Source organism: Lithobates pipiens, unplaced genomic scaffold (genome assembly GCF_037356315.1).
Source record: "Lithobates pipiens isolate NorthernLeopardFrog02 unplaced genomic scaffold, aLitPip1_a1.2 Scaffold_23, whole genome shotgun sequence".
Taxonomy (NCBI): domain Eukaryota; kingdom Metazoa; phylum Chordata; class Amphibia; order Anura; family Ranidae; genus Lithobates; species Lithobates pipiens.
This window is the reverse complement of record NW_027507785.1, coordinates 188,848,495-188,869,257: the sequence shown is the minus strand read 5'-3', so window position 1 is coordinate 188,869,257 and position 20,763 is coordinate 188,848,495. Positions and strand designations below refer to the sequence as shown.

Here is a 20,763-nt window from a genome sequence, read left to right as displayed (position 1 = left end):
GGAGAAGTTTTATTTCTACTCTGGCTGTCCTATAAGTCTGCATGACCCCTGACCCTCTGTCTGGGCAGTGCTGATTGGCCCTGTGCTGATCAAATGCACCCTCCCAAGAAAAAAAATAGCAATACACACCAAACTGAGCATGTGAAGCTTGTCCTCTAGACCCTGTTCTATCAGGAGATGGATTGGTAACAGTGGAAGAAGGGGAGAAACAGAAGACAGGATCAAACAGCCTTTTTACACAATGCAGAGGATTAACTCCTTAGATTTCACAGTGAGTATAACAAGTAGAGATCAACTGATATGGGTTTTTCTCTGTACAATGCCGATATTTAAAAATCGGGGTGGTCAATATATGATGCCGATTTTTGGGGCCGATTTTTAGGCCGATCTTTCTTTTTTATCCACTTCATCTCATAAACTCACCCACTCCCACTCCACTCCCCCCTGCTTGCTCCTGTCACTCTACCACACACTTGATGTCCTCAGTACAGTACACTGATTGGAAGCACTCGCACTGATTGGCGGCACTGATTGGCACTGGTAGGTACCACTGATTAGAAACCCTAATTTCCACTGATAGGTGACATTAGCTGGTACTGATATTAGGCAGCACTGATTGGAAGCACTGATTGACACTGACAGGTGGCACTAGCAAGTGGCACTGATTGGCCCTGGCAGGTGGCACTGGCAGGTTTCACACTGAGCCCATATAATGTAACTGTGTGAAACTGACACATGTAACTGCAGAGAGACACCAGCTGTCATATTCAGCACTGATGTTGGGGGTGGGCAGGATGTAGCAGCTAACACTAGCCAATAATTTGGCTGCTTAAGAAAGGGGCGGGGCCACATACACATAGGGGCCCGCCCAGATCCCATCCCACTGGCTAGCATTTGATAGCTGCTGGGTCCCGCCCAACCCCAACATCACTGCTGAATTTTGGCAGCTGGTCTGCATTCAGTTACATATGTCAGTTTACATACACTCAGCAGCTCTGGCAAGCGTCAAGCGCTGCGCTGCCAATTGAGTGTGGGGAAGGGAGGAGAAACAAGCACAGCACGGTCAGTGTTAATTGGCCTAATTTACATAATAATCGGCCGATGACAATTTCTTAAAAAATGACAAATATGTCGGTCAACCTCTAACAACAAGCATGCTTTACTGCATAGACAGGCTGATTTTACTGTTGTGGGTTTAGTAACACTTAAGAATAGTATACCCTACGGTCATTACTTGAGGAATAAGAGAAACTGCAACTGTAAGATTTTTTAAAGTGTCACTAAACCAACATCATAAAAAGCCATTAACAAACGCTGTATTACATGCTGTCCATACTCAGTCACTATAAGATTCATTTTCAGTTTTTTTAGGCAAAAAACTTGGTTAATCCTGATGCGCTCTTGCTCTCTCTCTCTCCACCTTCTCTTTATGTCCCCAATTCAGCTAGGGATTTTTCAGCTGTGGTGGCAACTCTGCACATGCTCAGTTTTCAGTGTGTTTCTATACACAGTGGTAAATGACAGTCCACACACTCCCTCCTCCTCCATGCCCACTAACCAGTTAAGCATTATGGGGGTGGGATATTACATGTAGATTAATGATGGCTTCACCCCCTTCTTATTCTAAGACACAGGCTGGAGGGGCGTGACACAGCTTGTGACTGGTAGAATTCCACCCACACTAGGTTATTTCCACAAAATAATAAAGATTTGATTTCAAATATATATTTGTAAGTCAATTTAAAACAGTTTATTGATATTATTTATTTTTAGAATCGTTGCTGTCATCACTTTAAGTGTCTGATAACGAATTTCCCCACAAATCACTATCGCTCAATTCTGCAAGTAATTCTAATTCACCAACGCTGTTTTCTAGCTGGTCTAAAACTGTTTTTGATGTAGAGGGATGCTTTTGGGATGCCATGGACGCTCTCAAGTTTCCAGGCAGGAAGAACAGTATAAATAGAAAAAAAGTGTAGGCAGGGAACTGGACAAAGCACTAGGGACAAAAGGGAGAGGAAATGATTCAATACAGTAATGTAATCCTACAGATTACAGTGTATTATGTGTGTATTATGTGTCTTTTTGAATTTTCCACCGCAACGCTCGCTTGGAACGGAGCTCTGAACAGCAATACATCGGGCGAAGTACACGGCCTGAGGATATAGTGGGAGGACATTGCAGGATCCCGGAGACAAGGTAAGTAACTGTACCAGGATACTGAGATGCGATCCCAAGTGTGGCTCAGGGTTACCGCTTTTGGTAATGAAAATTAACCTCCGAGCCACACTTAGGAATACCGCTAGGGAGATTAAACTGGATGCCACAAAGGTTCCAGGTTTAAATGAGAATATTAGTTTCAAACATTTTCTGTAGGTCTGTTTACAAATTTGTTCATACTGAGGCTCGGTTCACATTAGTTCGATGCGGGAACCCTGCAAATTCATTGCGGGTTTCTGCATCACATCCGACTCCCATGGCAGTTCACACTGCCATATGTGAATTGCTGGGAACGCCAATGCATGGTTAATAACACCCCCATTTCAGCTCTCATATCGCGCAGTGAACTGACAGTTCAGACATGAATCGAATCGCATGGGTGTGAACAGATTCTGGTGCAGACCAAAAAAAAGGGCCCCGGTGGGAGTTTGGTCCGAATGCGATGCAATATCAGCCATACTATCTGTTTGGCTGAAATCGCATCACATGGACATCACTTGTGATTTGCACTGCAGTGCGAATCACATGCGATCTCGCAGAGCGCAGAAGTGTGAACCGGGACTGAAACCCTGGCTCAAATATTTCGGTTATATATTTGTAATTGTGTATGTTGTACTAATTCCTTTTGTAAAATTTTAACTTGTTACACCAGTTGGTTTTCTCTAGGGGGTGTCACTGCACAATGGAGGTTGGAGTGTAGGAGGTTACCACCAAATCTAATTTACTTTCTTTTGAGGGGGTCTTCCCAATGGATTGGGTCCGTAGGATGTGTGGATGTTGCACTTTTTTTTTTTTTTTTATATTGATTTTATTTTTATTTATTTATATCTTATAGTTCTTACTTGTTTGGGTTCCATTTTATTCATTGCTTAAAAGTACCTTTGTAGAAATTTTGTTGTATGGCGGATGCAATCCATAGATTTGATGGCATCAACTGAGCAATACCTGTTATTCCTCTCTACTTTTCTCAGTTCTGCGATCCACAAGCTCTGGGTCAGGATGCCTTGAGGAAGCCTTAGATTTGTCTGGGTTATATTTTTCCACCGATTTCCACCAATTCTCCAAGTCCTACCTAAAATCCAGCAGGAGATGGCGAATCTCTGATTAGCAGAAAAGACCACAGTTTGCCCTGTTAGGGAGAATGAAGCTGAAGCTCCTGATTCTGCTATTGTAATGTTGGGATCTCTTGATGCAGGACATGGCTATTCTTAAGAGATTAAACTTAATGGCCTGAAGTTGAATGGAGAAGTTTGAGTTTTGCAGTAACATTATCTGATAATGTCATACAAGCATTGATAGAATCTCGAAAATCTACCAACTACCATTGCCATTGTATTTAGAAATCCTTCATACAGAAGTCTTCTAAAGCCGCGTACACACACGTAGCCGTCTTTCCGACGTACTTAGTCTGGCGGACTTCCCGCCAGACTGTCCGTCGGACTTTACGAACGGGCTACTTGCTCACACACGGCACTTTTTCAGCGGACTAATACGGCGACTAAGTCCACCGTACTATCCGCCCTACTTTTGAAATGAATGGACTCGCCCACACACGTGGAGGAAAGTCCGCTCATTTCGAGCGGGTCTCCAGGTAGGCGGGGCCCGCGAAGGATACATCGCTGGCCCCGCTGCCTGGTATGGACTTAAAGGGGAACCCCAACGCCGAAAAAAATCGACGTGGGGGTCCCCCCAGGTCCACATCAGACCCTTGTCCGAGCACGCTACCCAGCCGGCCAGGAAAGGGGGGGACAAGCGAGCGGCCCCCCTCCTGAGCCGCACCAGGCCGCGTGCCCTCAACATGGGGGGTGCCTTGGGGAAGGGGGGGCCGCGCGGCCCCCCACCCCAAAGCACCTTGTCCCCGTGTTGATGAGGACAAGGGCCTCTTCTCGACAACCCTGGCCGTTGGTTGTCGGGGTCTGCGGGCAGGGGGCTTATCGGAATCCGGGAGTCCCCTTTAATAATGTGAATGAGTATGGGGTACAATGTACTCCTACCCATTCACCTGTAAAATTAAGTACAAAAAAAACACAACACACAAGATAAAATAGTTTATTGCACAGCTCCGGGGGTCTTCCGTCTTTGGGGGTCTTCTCGCCGGACTCCTCCGCCATCTTCTTGTAGCTCTTTTACTAGTGGAGGAGCCCGGCTTTCTTCCTCGCCGCCGGCCTCTTCTTCCGACTTCGGGGGTCTTGTCCCCCTCTTCGGTTCTTCTGCCGGGCCACCGCGCCTTCTTCTAGCTTTTTTACAGGCGGTGGCCCGGTCTTCTGTCGCCGCCACCACCTTCCATTCTTCTGTTCTTCTCTTCTTCTTCAGATGTTGCCTCGCCGAGTCCTCTGCTCACAATGACGGGGACCGGGCACGCTGCGACTTATATAGGGACAAGGGGCGGGGTCTTCGGTGGATGTCACATGGGTTGATGTCACATGGTGACCCCGCCCCCTTACGATGTCACAGTCCTGGAGGCTGCTGGGACTGTCGCCATGTGACATCAACCCATGTGACATCCACCGAAGACACCGCCCCTTGTCCCTATATAAGTCGCCGCGTGCCTGATCCCCGTCATTGTGAGCGGAGGACTCGACGAGGCAACATCTGAAGAAGAAGAAGAAGAAGAAGAGAAGAGAAGAGAAGAACAGAAGAACGGAAGGCGGTGGCAGAAGACCGGGCCACCGTCTGTAAAAGAGCTAGAAGAAGGCGCGGTGGCCCGGCAGAAGAACCGAAGAGGGGGACAAGACCCCCGAAGTCGGTAGAAGAGGCCGGTGGCGAGGAAGAAAGCCGGGCTCCTCCACTAGTAAAAATGCTACAAGAAGATTGCGGAGGAGTCTGGCGAGAAGACCCCCGAAGAAGGAAGACCCCCGGAGCTGTGCAATAAACTATTTTATCTTGTGTGTTGTGTTTTTTTTTGTACTTTATTTTACAGGTGAATGGGTAGGGGTACATTGTACCCCATACTCATTCACATAGGGAGGGGGGCCGGTATCTGGGGCCCCCTTATTAAAGGGGGCTCCCGGATTCCGATAAGCCCCCCGCCCGCAGACCCCGACAACCAACGGCCAGGGTTGTCGGGAAGAGGCCTTTGTCCTCATCAACATGGGGACAAGGTGCTTTGGGGTGGGGGGGCCGCGCGGCCCCCCTTCCCCCAAGGCACCCCCCAAGGGCACGCGGCCTGGTCCTGGCCGACCGGGTAGCGTGCTCGGACAAGGGTCTGATGTGGACCTGGGGGGACCCCCACGCCGATTTTTTTCGCCGTTGGGGTTCCCCTTTAAGTCCATACCAGGTGGCGGGGCAGCAACGAATCTTTCGCGGGCCCCGCCTACCTGGAGACCCGCTCGAAATGAGCGGACTTTTCTCCGGGTGGAAAAAGTCTGCTCATTTCAGAAGTACGGCGGACTTGCATACACACGGCCGGATTGTCCGCCAAAATGCGAGTCCGGCGGGAAGATTGGAGTGTAAAACTACTTTCTAAGTACGTCGTACTTTCGGGTCAAAAAAGTATGCCGGAGGCTACGCACGGGGGGGATTTTTTGGCGGACTTCAGTTTGCCGGACTTTTCCACCCGCTTGTTTGATCGTGTGTACGCGGCATTAGAAACACTAAAACTTGCTTTCTCTGTCAGTGTTGAACATTCTAGATTTCTGACAAACGAATAATATAATGGCATGGTATAAAATTAATTAAAAGGTGCAGGTTTCCATATTATCAGTCATGACAAGGAAATGGGTTATCAGGACCTGGATCACCTGTTGGTGGTACTCATTTTTCCCATGGGTGGAGGGTTGTAGTTCCAGTGTCCACCAGCTGGTGTCTCCTAGCAGTTCCCAGTAATCAGTTTCCACCTGATTCTGGCTGAGAGGATATTTAGGTCCACCCCTATTAGTGCCTCTTGATCAAGGGTTTTGCTTGCTGCCCGATACTACTAGCTGTTATTTTGTCCCTGCTCCTGTCCTGTATGCTATACCCTGTATCCTGCTGTCCTGCACCTGCTCTCCCTTGTTTCTGATTCCAGGTTTGGTTCTCCCTTTCCATCTGCTCCATGTACCTCCAGTTTTCTCTGCTTTTCTTTGTTCCCAATTTTTCCCTTGTGGGCATCTTATACAAAGGTTTCAGTGGAGGAAGTCTGCAAAATGGCTTGTTGTTGCATGGTAAATACCTTCATTCATTATTACAGATAATGTTTGCTTGGCTGCATCAGAGACATTGGATTCTATAGTCATTTCTACAGCTGTAAACTATTAAATTAATTTTCAACCGCTTTTGTGTGCCCCACTTTTTTCATGTAAGCTGACATGAAGAGGTCCAAAAATTGGCAAAATCGTTGAGATATTTACTGTAATTTCTCTTTCCTGATTCCTCCTCATAGCCTAGGATTCCCCCACAATTTAATTGCGAAGCTTGGGTAAAGGGCCCAATTTTAGTGTTTTTAAGTTAGAAGTATACCTGGAGTGCTGAGAGGAGCTGATAGGAGAATTCAGGAAAAGAAAATTACAGTAAATATGGCAACAATTTTCCCAAATGTTGCTCATGACTATGATCGGGATGTGGTGTTGGTACATCTAGGCATAATTACAATGAATCCATATGTATATAAAGGTGGTAGTTTACAATTCCTTGCATTCTTTTTAAAGAATGAAAAACTTATTTGAAGACAAGACCCTAGTGAGGGAGGATTTCTACAGGAAATATCAGTCTGCAGGACATGGGATGTACATTATTACAGGTAAATTAGATCTTTGGTGTTTTTCCCTAGAAAATATTTTTTCACTAAAATTTAGCTCAGAAATGAGCAAAAAAAGTAGGAACCTAATATAATTTTTTTTTCTCAGATTTTCCAAAAACACAGTATGCAAGCCCACATTTGAGAAATGTTTGAATTGTGGTAGATTATCCTAAAGCAAAATGATCAGAATTATTTTCAGCAGGAATATTAACTGCTTCAGCCCTGGAAGATTTAACCCCCTTCCTGACCAGAGCACTTTTTGCGATTCGGCACTTTAACTGACAATTGGGCGGTCGTGCGACGTGGCTCCCAAACAAAAATTGACATGCTTTTTTCCCAAAAATAGAGCTTTCTTTTGGTGGTATTTGATCACCCCTGCGGTTTTTATTTTTTGCGCTATAAACAAAAAAGAGCAACTTTTAAAATTTAAAAAAAAAACAAATTTTTTACATTTTGCTATAATAAATATCCCTCAAAAATATATAAAAAAATGTTTTTTTTACTCAGTTTAGGCTGATACATATTCTTCTACACATTTTTGGTAAAAAAAAAAATAAAAAATTGCAATAAGCGATTGATTGGTTTTCGCAAAAGCTATAGCATTTACAAAATAGGGGATAGTTTTATGGCATTTTTATTAATAATTTTTTTTTTTTTTACTAGTAATAGTGGCGATCAGCGATTTTTATCATGACTGTGAAATTATGACGGACACATCAGACATTTTTGGGACCATTGTCATTTATACAGCAATCAGTGCTATACAAATACACTGGTTCCTGTGTAAATGACACTGGCAGTGAAGAGGTTAACCACTAGGGGGCAGGGTAAGGATTACGTGTGTCCTGGGGTGTGTTTATAACTGTGGGGGGGCATGGCTACATGTGACACATCACTGATCTCTGCTCCCGATCACAGGGAGCAGACAATCAGTGTCCTGTCACTAGGCAGAACGGGGAGATGCTTGTTTACATTAGCATCTCCCAGTTCTTCCTCCCGTTAGATGATCGTGGGTATTCCCGCGGACTCTTGGAGGGGCCGGCACGCACGCGATGGCACAGTGGCAAATTTAAAGGGACGTACAGGTACGCCCATTTGCCCAGCCATGCCATTCTACCGACGTACATCGGCACACGCCAGTCGGGAACCGGTTAAAGAAGTTTGCTCATCTGAGTCCAATGCTTGTTATATACAGTACATCTAAAATGTTCTTGTCTTTGCAGAAATCAGAATATGTATTACTTACCTATACACTGTGGAACTCCACTCCATTTTCCATGATCGCATGATGCAGGTTCAGATTCAGACAACCTATACCCCTCATCACATACGTAGGCAGCGCGTTCACGATGTTTGTATTCTCTTCTACCATCTTCAGCTACTCCATTTAATATTTCTTTAGGCTTTCCACATGGATTACCTAAAAAACATATAACGAAAAGACAAATTCAACACATGGAAGGCATTATGAAGGTGAGTTATGTGTGAATTAGATACCTATGTATAGTATGTAGCACAAACCGCAATCATTTGTAAAATAGGTACCATCACATGATCTGAAAGTGTAGGAATTGCTCTGCATATGTTTTGAAGTTTCATGCCCTTTATATTTTCATAAAAAAAAAAAAAATGCTATATTGCATCCTGGACCTCAAACATCCTCATTTATCAAATCCACATTTACAATATAAGTGTGCTGTATATACATTCCACCCACTCCCCCTTAAAGCCAATACATTTCTTACAAATTAATGAACATATAATTCTTTAGAGCAGTATTAAACCCAAAAGCAAAACATTATATTGCAGCTTATCAATTCTTAGCTGTGATGCCTGCATTAGTTTTCCTTTTTTGGCTTTCTTGGATGCACTTGCTGCTCTCACTGGACAAAGAATCAGGCCCCAACCATTACATCCTTGGAAAACTGATTACAACTGATATCTCAAGAGACAGACGTGCTCTTCAGTAGGGATGAGCCGAACATCCCCCGGTTCGTTTTGCATCAGAACTTTCGAATGGACCGGAAATTTGTGCGAACTTTAGAACCCCATTGAAGTCTATGGGACTGGAACGTTTGAAATAAAAAGTGCTAATTTTAATGGCTAATATGCAAGATATTGTCCTAAAAAGGGTTTGGGGACCCAGCTCCTGCCCCAGGGAACATGGGTCAATGTCAACATTTTTTTTAAAAACTAGTTTTTTCGGAAGCACTGATTTTAATGACGATTAAAGTGAAAAAAAAATTGAAATATTCCTTTACATATCGTGCCTGGGGGGTGTCTATAGTATGCCTGTGAAGTGCGTGAAGTGAAGTATTTCCCGTGTTTAGAACAGTTCCTGCACAAAATAACATTTAACGGAAAAAAAAGGCATTTAAAACTGCTTGCGGTTTTAATGCAATATCTGGTTCCGGCAATACGGATGAAAATCATTGAGAAAAATGGCATGGGTAGCCCCCCCTGCCCATTACCAGCCCCTTTGGGTCTTGTACGGATATTAAGGGGAACCTCGTACCCAAATTAAAAAAAGGAAAGGCGTGGGGGCCCCCAGGCCCTATATACTCAGAACAGCAGTATACAGGCGGTGCAAACAAGACAGGGACTTTGTAGGTTTGTTGTGTTAAGTAGAATCTGTTTGTAATTTTGAACTGGTACATTTTTAAAGTGTAGCTCCAGTCAAAAAATCTTTTTTCAGCTTTTTGAAAACATAGGGAAGGGTTATCATACCTGTATAATTTGTTTTGCCGTCCGTCTTTTTTCATCTCACTTCCTGTTGTCTCCTTCCGTTTGCAAGTAGGAGACGCTTGTAAGTTGGATGTTTGAAAGTAGGGGCCTGCCCTATATGCTCTGCAGAAAATGGGGGCCTAAGGTGTTGGTGTTGCCACAACAATGTAAGCCCTCAAAGTGACTCTTGGTGGGCGCTGGAGCGTCCTGCTGTGAACGATTATATCAAGAATTGTAATTACATGCCATTGTTGAACAGTGGTAGAAAAATTGGGCCTTTGGTGGTTGTGGTGGTGGTGCTGCTGCCACAACACAAGTTCTCACAGTTACTCTCGGTGGGCACAGGAACAGGCCCTGCTGTGAAATATTATATCAAGAATTGTAATTGCATGCCCTTGTTAAACAGGGGCTGAAAAATTGAGCCTTAGGCACTGCTTGCTGGTGCCACGACACTGCAACCTCTCCCAGATACTCTAGTGGGAGTGTAGGAATGAGCCCTGCTGCAAAGCATTGCATCAAAAATTGTAATTAAATGCCTTTGTTAAACAGGGACTGAAAAATTGGGCCTTAGGCACTGGTGCTAGTGCCACAACACTGCAACCTCTCCCATATACTGCAGTTGGAGTGCAGGAATGAGCCCTGCTGCAAAGCGTTGCATCAGAAATTGCATTACATGCCCCTGTTAAACAGGGGCTGAAAAATTGGGCTGGTGGCATCACCCAGTACCAAAAATGTTCTTCCAAGATATCAGCAGGATCATTGAGGAAGAGGAAGAGGATAGTTAGTCAACTTAACAGGACAGTCACTCAGCATCAGCATAGGCAGTCTTGAAGGGATGTGACATTTAAAAAAAAAAATATTCGGTTACATCAGCTTCAGGTGCTTGGTAGCTGGTGGTGATCCAAGACTGATTCATCTTTATGAAGGTCAGTCGATCAACCGAGTCGGTGGACAGGTGCACCCTGTGATCGGTTACAAAGCCACCAGCAGCACTGAAGGTGCGTTCTGAAAGAACACGGGATGCAGGACAGGCCAGTAGCTCAATTGCATACTGTGCAAGCTCTGGCCAGTGATCTGTCCTCAAGACCCAGTAAGCCAGAGGATTTTCGGTGGGAAAGGTGTCCAAGTCTGACCTTGCCCCTAGGTATTCCCGCACTGTAAATCAGACGCTGGCGATGGTTGCTGGAACCGATCATACCTTGGGGCTGCGGACTAAAAAAATTGTCTGAATGCATCGGTCAGATGGCCACCTTCTCCACTGCTCCTTCTGTGACTGACCGAAGCCTCAGCAAAACGTTGTCCAGGACCAGGAGTTTGTAACCTCCCAGTCTCTGGGAACGTATTGCACAGGCCTTTCTGCAAGGCCTCCCGAAGATGTCTTATCTTCTGCTCCCTCTGTGACGGCAAGATAAGGTCCGCAACCTTACCCTTGAACCGTGGATCAAGGAGAGTGGCCAGCCAGTAATGGTCCTTCTCCTTGATCCGAAGAATAGGAGGATCCTTCCGCAGGCTTTGCAGGATCAGGGAGGCCATGCAGCGTAGGTTAGCTGAGGTATTCGGTCCGGAGTCCTTTGGGTCACTAAGGACAACATGATCCGCAGCCACCTCCTCCCAGCCATGTAGAAGTCCACAGGTTTCTTGGAACTGTAAATCATCCCTAAAAGACTGCTGCTGATGCTGAGTGCCAGGCTCCACCTCCATGCTGACACAATCCTCCTCCACCTCCTCCTCTTCCTGTGTGATGGGTGGGACAGCAGGAACACTGTCTGGAAAAGGGGGCCTTGAGAGGCAAGGGAGTCCTCCTCTTCCTGTCTCTGTTCTGCCTCAAGTGCCCTGTCCATTATTCCACGCAGCGTATGCTACAACAGGTGGACCAGAGGCACAGTGTCACTGATGCATGCACTGTAACTGCTCACCATCCTCGTGGCCTCCTCAAATGGTGGCAGGAAAGTGCATGCATCCCCGATCATGCCCCACTGGCTTGGTGAAAAAAACCGAGCTCCCCTGACCCTGGTGCCGTAGTCGCACAGGTACTCATTGATGGCTCTCTGCTGCATGTTCAGCCACTGCAGCATGGCCAACGTTGAGTTCCACCTGGTGGGCATGTCACATATAAGGCGGTTCTTGGGTAGGTTCAACTCCTTTTGGAGCTCAGCCAGCCGAGCACTGGCATTAAATGATCGGCGGAAATGCACACAGACTTTCCTGGCCTGCCTCAGGACATCCTGTAAGCCCGGGTACCTGCCCAAGAATTGCTGCACCACCAGGTTAAGGATGTGAGCCACACAGGGCACATGGGTCAGTTGTCCCTGTCGGAGGGCGGAGAGGAGGTTGGTGCCATTGTCGCAAACCACCATTCCTGGCTTAAGCTGGCATGGCTTCAACGACCTCTCAGTCTGCCCCTGCAGAGCTGACAAAATATCTGCCCCAGTGTGGCTCCTGTCCCCCAAACAAACTAGCACAGGCACGGCATGGCATCTCTTTGCCTGCATACTTGCGTAGCCCCTTGAACGCCTACGGAGCACCGCTGGTTCTGAGGACAGAGCACTGGAAGATGCCATGGAGGAAGAAGAAGAGGAGGGGGTAGAGGAGAGAGGTGGGTCACAACCAGTAGCAGCATTTTGGAGGTGTGGTGGCGGAACAACCTCCAACACTACTGCACCTTGTCCTGCATCCTTCCCAGCTGCCAGAAGTGTGACCCAATGGGCCGTGAAAGATAGGCAAAGTCCCTTTCCATGCCTGCTGGACCATGAGTCAGCGGTAATATGCACCTTACCGCTGACCGCCTTGTCCAGTGAGGCATGCACATTGCCTTCCACATGCCGGTAGAGAGCCAGAATTGCCTTCCGTGAGAAAAAGTGGCGTTTGGGGACCTGCCACTGAGGAACCGCACATTGCACAAACTCACGGAAGGGGGCCGAGTCTACCAACTGAAAAGGCAGCAGTTGAAGTGCTAGCAATTTAGCCAAGCTAGCATTCAACCGCTGGGCATGTGGATGGCTGGGAGTGAACTTCTTTTGATGGTCCAGCAGCTGGGGCAGGGAAATTTGCCTGCTACAATCGGACGTGGGTGTACTGCTAGCAGAGTGCCCGCAAGTACTTGGCTGTGACACACCTAATTCTACACCTTCGTTCCTCTCAGTGCAGGTTTCAGAGAGGACTGAAGGTTTAGTGGGGATGGAGATCCCAGCTGATGAGGAGCAAGGAGAGGGGCGCTTTGTTCTTTGGTGTGGGTCTTTAAGGTACGCTTGACAACGAGCTGCATGGCAGGTCAATATATGTCTGGTCAAACATGTGGTGCCCAAGCGGCTGATGTTTTGGCCACGCGAGATACGCTTGAGAGATATGTTGCAAATAGCAGCGGTGCGATCTGATGCACTGGTCTCAAAAAAGGCCCACACCAAAGAACTTTTGGAATAACACGCAGAGGCAGCGCCCTGCACAGGTGGAGCTCTGCGGTGTGATTCAGTCGGTGTGCTGCCCCTAAGCTGGCCCCCGGAGGGCATCCTACCTCATTGGAGATGTGCCTCCTCCTCCTCTCTCCTATCAGGCACCCACATGGAGTCAATGACCTCATCATCCCCTCCCTCTTCATCACTTGAGCAAACCTGGCAGTATGCTGCAGCTGGCGGAACATGACTGGCAGATTGCTGTTCTTCTTGAGCATCCCCTCTCCCTGCGCTCACGCCACTGCCTTCCTTTAGCTGGATATCATCATCAGAGCCATCCAAATGCTGGGCATCCTCCTGGAGCATGTACCCAACACTGTGCTCCTCAGGAGAACATGGTGGGTCTAGGGAAGGAGTGACTGATGACATTGAGAAGAGGGGAGAGGACGCGTTGGCAGCTGCTTTGCTAGTACCCTGAGCCTGGGTGAGAGAAGATGAGGAGGATGAGGAGGGCTTGGTCATCCACTCTACCAAGTCTTCGGCATGATGTGGCTCAACATGTCCAGCTGCCGAAAATAAGGACAAGCGTGTCCCATGGCCATGCGCTGATGACGATGCACCGTGTACACAACCAGCACTGTTGTCTGTAGACACAGAGTCTGCTTGCCCTCTTTTATTGGGTTGTGACTGTGACTGTCTGCCTCTCCTTGTTGGCCTTCCAGACATAGTAATGCCCTGCAGGGAGGTGGGAAAACCAGCAATTGGGTAGTGTATATTGTGCTGGAGGCACACAACACCCACTGTAAAGGCTGCAGATGCCTGTATTAGAGCACACCAGCAATAAAGGGTAGATACAGGTGTAAAGTGTGCTGGAGGCACACAACACACACTACACACACTAACTCCTGCTGATGCCTGTATTAGAGAACGCCAACAATAAAGGGTAGATACAGATGTATACTGTGCTGGATGCACACAGCACCCACGAACTCCTGCAGATGCCTGTATTAGAGAACACCAGCAATAAAGGGTAGATACAGGTGTATACTGTGCTGGAGGCACACAACACCCACTAACTTCTGCAGATGCCTGTACTAGTGCACACCAGCAATAAAGGGTAGATACAGGTGTATACTGTGCTGGAGACACACAACACCCACTTTAACTCCTGCAGATGCCTGTATTAGAGAACAGCAGTAATACAGGGTAGATACAACACCAACTTTAACTCCTGCAGATGCCTGTATTAGAGAACACCAGCAATAAAGGGTAAATACAGGTGTATACTGTGCTGGAGGGACACAACACCCACTAACTCCTGCAGATGCCTGTATTAAAGAACACCAGCAATAAAGGGTAGATACAGGTGTATACCTGTGCTGTGCTGGAGGCACACAACACCCACAAACTCCTGCAGATGCCTATATTAGAAAACACCAGCAATAAAGGGTAGATACAGGTGTATACTGTGTTGGAGGCATACAACACCCACTAACTCCTGCAGATGCCTGTACTAGAGCACACCAGCAATAAAGGGTAGATACAGGTGTATACCTGTGCTGTGCTGAAGGCATACAACACCCACTAACTCCTGCAGATGCCTGTATTAGAGAACACCAGCAATAAAGGGTAGATACAGGTGTATACTGTGCTGTAGGCACACAACACCCACTTTAACTCCTGCAGATGCAGTGTTTGCTACCAGGTCCTGATATCCATGGAGCAATTCGCTGCCATCCGCACTTTACCGGCACCAAAAACTCCACGGGAGACACATCCTCGGACCCAGCGAGGTCTCCTGCATCTCCCCAGATGAATATTTTCTAGGCACTGTACCAGCAGCCTCCCGCAGAGCTCCGGCGGGGACTTCCAGAGGCAGCCGCCATCTTGCCTCCCCGAGGCCTCCTGGATACCGCTGCAAAGAGCCACCAGGGAAGGTAAGGGACTGCCATCTGTTCCCCCCCTGCCGCACATCACTTGGCCCGGGTCACCCTAGAGGCAATTTGGGGCTTGTACATCGCCCAGAAAGACCGCGGCTGGCTCTGGCCCGGTGCGGCCTAGTCAGGCCTAAGGATCCCCGGCCTTTCCTCCGAGAACTGCCTGACCTCCTGCAGTGGACAATCCCTATCTTCACCCGAATATAATAGCTGCCCTGAACTCCCCCCCTCTACTGATCCGACCCAGCGGTGCATTTTTCAGGGTTCAGCGGCTCTGCAGGACTGCGGTTGGCACGTTGCGGCCTACACCTCCCCTGGAAGCCAGCGGACCTTTTAGCTAAAAGCAGAGGTACAGGGGGTTCTAGCACGCAGCCAAACCGATCGTCCGCAACCAAAAGGTCCCCGTTATGCAGCAACCCCCATCATGCAACATGTTTATGACGATGTGAGAATGTAATTGAGAGACGCTCCATCCAGCATTTGGCTCCGAATATGCCAGCAAGAACGCCCGCAACCCGCTCTACATTGGCCAAGAAACCCAAAGCAGCGGGAACTAACCAAGCCACCACCTGTTCCATTCAGCGTTATCTGGCTGCTGACAGAACCAGCACGGGTAGCATTCACGCAAGGTCCACGAAAAGCAGTGCATCTCCCTCTTCCCTAGCAATGTCTCAGAGAGATAGCTGACCTGCATCATCATGCTGCTCGGACCTCATGGAGGAACCCGGGTCCCCCTCTGGCTCAGAAATGTCATTGCTTCTAGGCGGCCTTAAAAAAGAGCTTGCCGGGATGTTCCACGGCCTTGAAAAATCAATAAAAAAGGAGATTACAGGTGTGAGAGCAGATATGGGGCACATCCTTGACAGGGTGGAGGAAACAGAACAGAGGCAGGAATCACATGCAACAGCCATCAGAGAACTTCAAGACTCTGTCACGCAACTAGCCCTTGCTCACTGCGCCTCCTTGTACAAGCTCGAGGATTTTGAGAATAGGAACTGTAGGAACAACTTGCGCATTAGAGGTCTACCTGAAGCGACCAGTGACAACGATCTGGAACCGTCGATCCGCGGAATATTTAACACAATATTGGGAAAGCCACCTACCAATCCTCTGCCCTTCGACCGGGTTCATCGAGCCCTCAGGCCCCACAACCTTAACTCAGAGCAGCCCAGAGATGTTATATGTCGTCTACACTACTTTACGGACAAAAACGCCATCATGGTCAAGCTAAGGAACACCCCATGCATAGATTTTGACTGCGCGATTCTCAATATTTTCACTGATCTATCTAAGGAAACTTTAGACCGACGACGAGCCTTCAAACCACTTTTGGAACATCTACGCTCCAATGGAGTAACCTATAGATGGGGTTTCCCGGCGTGTCCCATCGCCATCAAAAATGCCCGAACCCACACCCTCCGGTTCCCTGAGGATCTGGCACAATTTCTGAAAGACCTTAATGTGCCGACGATGGAACTCCCGGGCTGGCAAGATCCGGCTCTCTCGTATTCAGGACTCCCAATGGCAACAGTCCCCTTCTAAAAAGCAGCGCGCCTCTGCGCCAAGCTCTACACAACAACATAGATGAACATCGGATGACCATGCTTAAATGTTGTTCTCTCTTCTCCGGCTATTTTTCTCTTTTAATTGCAGGCCCCACCGCATCAGGATCTGCTCAAAAGACAGAAAACCCAACGAGTGGCGATCTTACCCTTTGAGCACTGTCGGAACCCTGAAAGGACTACCCTCTGGGTCCATGTTCTGGGTTCCAATAGATGACCCCACATCGGGACTGATCCTCGGAAGGTTATGTAAGCCTGCAAAATGTTTAGCTTAATGTTTAGCTTAATGTGAAGTGACTTGGCCGTAAGAGAATATTTGTTCTATAGCAGTTCATAGTTTAACGTTGGAGCATAAAGGTTTTCTCCTATATTTTATTTAACGCACAGTTGAATGCTGGTGGAGCGTATTGCTCCTATGTGCCTTTTATTCGGCACGCCCCCCCCCCACCTCTTCTTCTGGGGTTGAGGAGCATGGGCTGCCCTCGAATTTACCCGTTCGTCTTCCTTTTGGAGGTCAGGATGGCGGCCCCCCACGGGGAAAACTGCAGATTTCTGCGTGACGCGATACGATCTCCCACTTGTGTCCAGTTGGACGTAATTGTTATTTCTTCTCTCTCTTTCACCCCATCTGCAACTTTCCGCTTCTCTCCCACCTCATTTCCTCCCTCAAGGCTGGCATGCATGGCTAGGTAAGCCTAAGGGTCACGATCCACTATCATAATGGCCACGCTCAAAATTACCTCCTATAATGTTAGGGGTCTAAATGTAGCGGCTAAACGACATCAAATTACATGGGAATTACGGGCTCTTGCCTCCTCCATTGTATTACTCCAAGAAACGCATTTAACCCACACTACGCAGGTCAAACTGACCTCGCCTTATTTTCCCCAGTGGTATTACAGTCTCTCAGATACGAATAAGGCTAAAGAAGTGGCCATAGTGTCAGGTCACCTTGAGGCGAGGTGACAGATGCACCCCGTAGGGATCAGGAGTGCACCGCAAGGTTGTGGACCCTACGACTGACTGCTGCAGATGGGGGACAGATCCCACTGGGGTTAGAGCGTAAGATTCCCTGGGGCGCGGAGTCTAAGAGCCAGCGGGTTTTCACCAGCGCCTCAAGTGGTGAGGATGGACTTGGCTGCAACTGGCTCCAGGTCGCGACCCCCAGGGTCCCCCAGCTCACACCAACAGTAGGCAACAGGAGGATAGGGATGGTGAGGGACAAAGCCAAGGTCGGGGCCAAGCAGGCAAGAATAGTCGGGGACACTCCAAAAGGTCAGGATCACAGGTAAACAGGAATAGTTAAAGACAAGCCAAAGTCGGTAACGGAAAACAGTAGTAGAGCACACGGCAGGAAACAGGAAGCTAACACACAAAGGTTGATCAGCAAGGCTGGCCTGCAGTGCACAGGTTAATATAGAGCTCCCCGATAGGAGCTAGGGTGGAGCTATGCCAGAGGATGGATACAAAAGCAGACAGGTGAGGGTCGGCTGGTCTCTAGATGAACACATGGGAACAGGTAAGCAGACAAACTATTGCATAACCATCACACATAGGTTTTAGTGGAAGCGTACCCTTTTGCCTTTCAGCTATGCAAGCAGATGACCACGGCCGCTTCCTCTTTTTAAAAGGCTTTCTAGGTAACACCCAATGTACTTTAGCAAACGTTTACTGTCCGAACCACAATCAACCTACATTCCTCTCCCAAATTCTTACTGATCTATCGCACTTTACTGAGGGCTTACTTATACTAGCAGGAGATATAAATATGCCCCTAGATCCCATCATGGATACATCGCACGGCTGCTCTAATATCTCATTTAAACGCCTTTCCCATGTCAAAAAGAGACTTATGGAGCGACAGTTGATAGATGTTCGGTGTATCCTCCACCCAAAAGAAAAAGACTTCTCCCACTACTCAAAGACCCATCAGTCCTACTCCTGCATAGACAATATATTCCTAGACCACCACCACCTCCCCTTATTACAATCCGCAAACATAGGTACTGCGACTCTGTCGGATCACGCCCCTGTGTCGATGTGCATGACCATGCCCACTTTAGCCCATCGCTCCAGCAATTGGAAACTGAACGACTCTCTCCTAACTCACCAAGCAGACGTCACTCTGCTAGCCTCCCTTATCTCACAATATTTTACAGATAACAAACCTTCTGAGACTTCTCCAGCTATTGTATGGGAAGCTCACAAGGCTACCATGAGAGGCCAACTCATTGAGCTAGGGGCAAGGAAAAAAAAAAGGATCATGGTCAACAACTTGAGCAGGTCTTACACCAGATAGAAGATCTCGATAGACAACATAAACTAACCCTACACTCTTCCTACCTAGAGGCACTCACGCTGAAAAGAGAAGAACTAAAAACTCTTCTTAATATCGACACCACCAGAAAATTTCAACGCTACTCCCAAAAACTCTATGAATGGGGGAACAAACCTAGCAGACAGTTAGCAAAATCCCTTAAAGAAAAGCAGACTAAATCGTTTATTCCCAAGATAAAGCTATCCAACGGCAACTTAGTCCACGCAACCCCCCACATCGCTAAAGCCTTCAGAGAGTATTATTCAGACCTGTATAATGTGCAATGCGACACCCCGTCCCTGACTATAAAAGCGAGACGTAGCCTCATGCTCGCATACCTAAAGGATGCTAAATTGCCCAAACTTTCAGATTCGGCTCTTAAGGAGCTTGAGTCGGAACTCTTAGTTGAGGAATTCCAGACGGCTCTAAAGCATACACCGGGGCAAAGCACCCCGACCGGACGGCTACACTATCCTCTACTACAAAACATTTAGTGACGTTCTTCTGCCCCGCCTGACGGCTTACGCCAACTCAATTTCACAGACCTCGGGACTGCGCCCAGAATCCCTTACAGCCCACATTTCAGTAATCCCTAAAGCGGGTAAAGACCCTACTCAGTGCAGCAGCTACAGACCAATTTCCCTTTCAAATGTGGACATTAAACTTTACGCTAAGGCAATGGCTAACAGACTGCTTCCCCTTATCCCCGGCTGGATCTCTACAGACCAGATGGGTTTTATGCCGCACATAGAAGCCAAGGACAACTCTCTCCGGGCGATATCTCTCATACAATATGCACAAAGGTCTGCACAGTCCACCATACTTGTATCCACGGATGCTGAAAAAGCATTTGACAGGGTGGACTGGGAATACCTAAAACTGACCCTCCGTCACTTCGGACTGGGTCCCAAAATTTACTATCGCATTATCTCCCTTAACTCCACTCCAACGGCGCAAATCTGCATAAATGGCACCCTGAGTGACTCATTTCAACTGTTTAACGGGACCCGGCAGGGCTGCCCTCTTTCCCCCCTGCTGTTCGCTCTTACCCTGGAACCCTTCCTGGCGACCATAAGATGCAATATAAACATACATGGCATTCGAGTAGGTAACAAAACACATAAATATGCGGCGTACGCAGACGATATTCTATTCTTTGTCCAACAGCCCCGGGTATCACTCCCTAACTTGATGTCGGCGTTCTCCACTTTCCAGACACTGTCCAACTTTAAAATTAATCTCTCCAAATCTGAAATCCTGAATATCAACCTGCCCGCAAGAGAAGTGGACAGTTTAAAACCCCTCTTCCCCTTTAGATGGGTTCCCTGCACCATGAAGTACTTAGGGATACACCTCACGCCCAACATCCAATCGCTCTTTAAACATAACTATATCCCATTCTTGAACAACATTCACACAGATCTACGAAGGTGGAGCACACTACCACACTCCTGGTTGGGTAAAGTGAATATAGTTAAAATGTACATTCTCCCTAGAGTTCTCTCTTTCTTTCATATGATCCCACTGGGTGTGCCTATAGGGTTTTTCTCTTTATTACAGGCCATGGTCTCTCGCTTCATTTGGCGGAACAGCCATCCCAGAGTAGCTAGAGACGTACTTTTTCGCTCCAAGCTCTCTGGGGGACTGGCCCTGCCAAATTTTAAGACTTACTATAATGCTGTCATTTTGTCCAAACTTTGGGTGAGCCTTGAACACGCCCTTAGCAAAACAGATCTCACAGTTACACCTTGGCTGCCGCGCTCTTACAGGCGCCTCGCCCCAACCACATCCTCAGTGACAGCCTCCACACTAGACATATGGGACGCTTTGCATAAGAAATTCTCATGGACTTATGCTTCCCCCCTGTTACCACTTCTCGACCACAACTACTTTCTAC

The 20,763-nt window shown here is 47.7% G+C and overlaps 1 protein-coding gene across 2 annotated transcripts in view; it reads right to left on the bottom strand.

Moving 5' to 3' along the window:
- LOC143928074 (complement factor H-like) overlaps positions 1-20,763 on the bottom strand; it is a 1,075,600-nt gene that overhangs the window by 370,587 nt on the left and 684,250 nt on the right. For both annotated transcript variants that reach the window (XM_077452686.1, XM_077452684.1), the window contains exon 15: positions 8,184-8,357. In XM_077452686.1, coding sequence (XP_077308812.1) covers positions 8,184-8,357 — 174 coding nt within the window. The remainder of the gene's footprint in view (positions 1-8,183; positions 8,358-20,763) is intronic.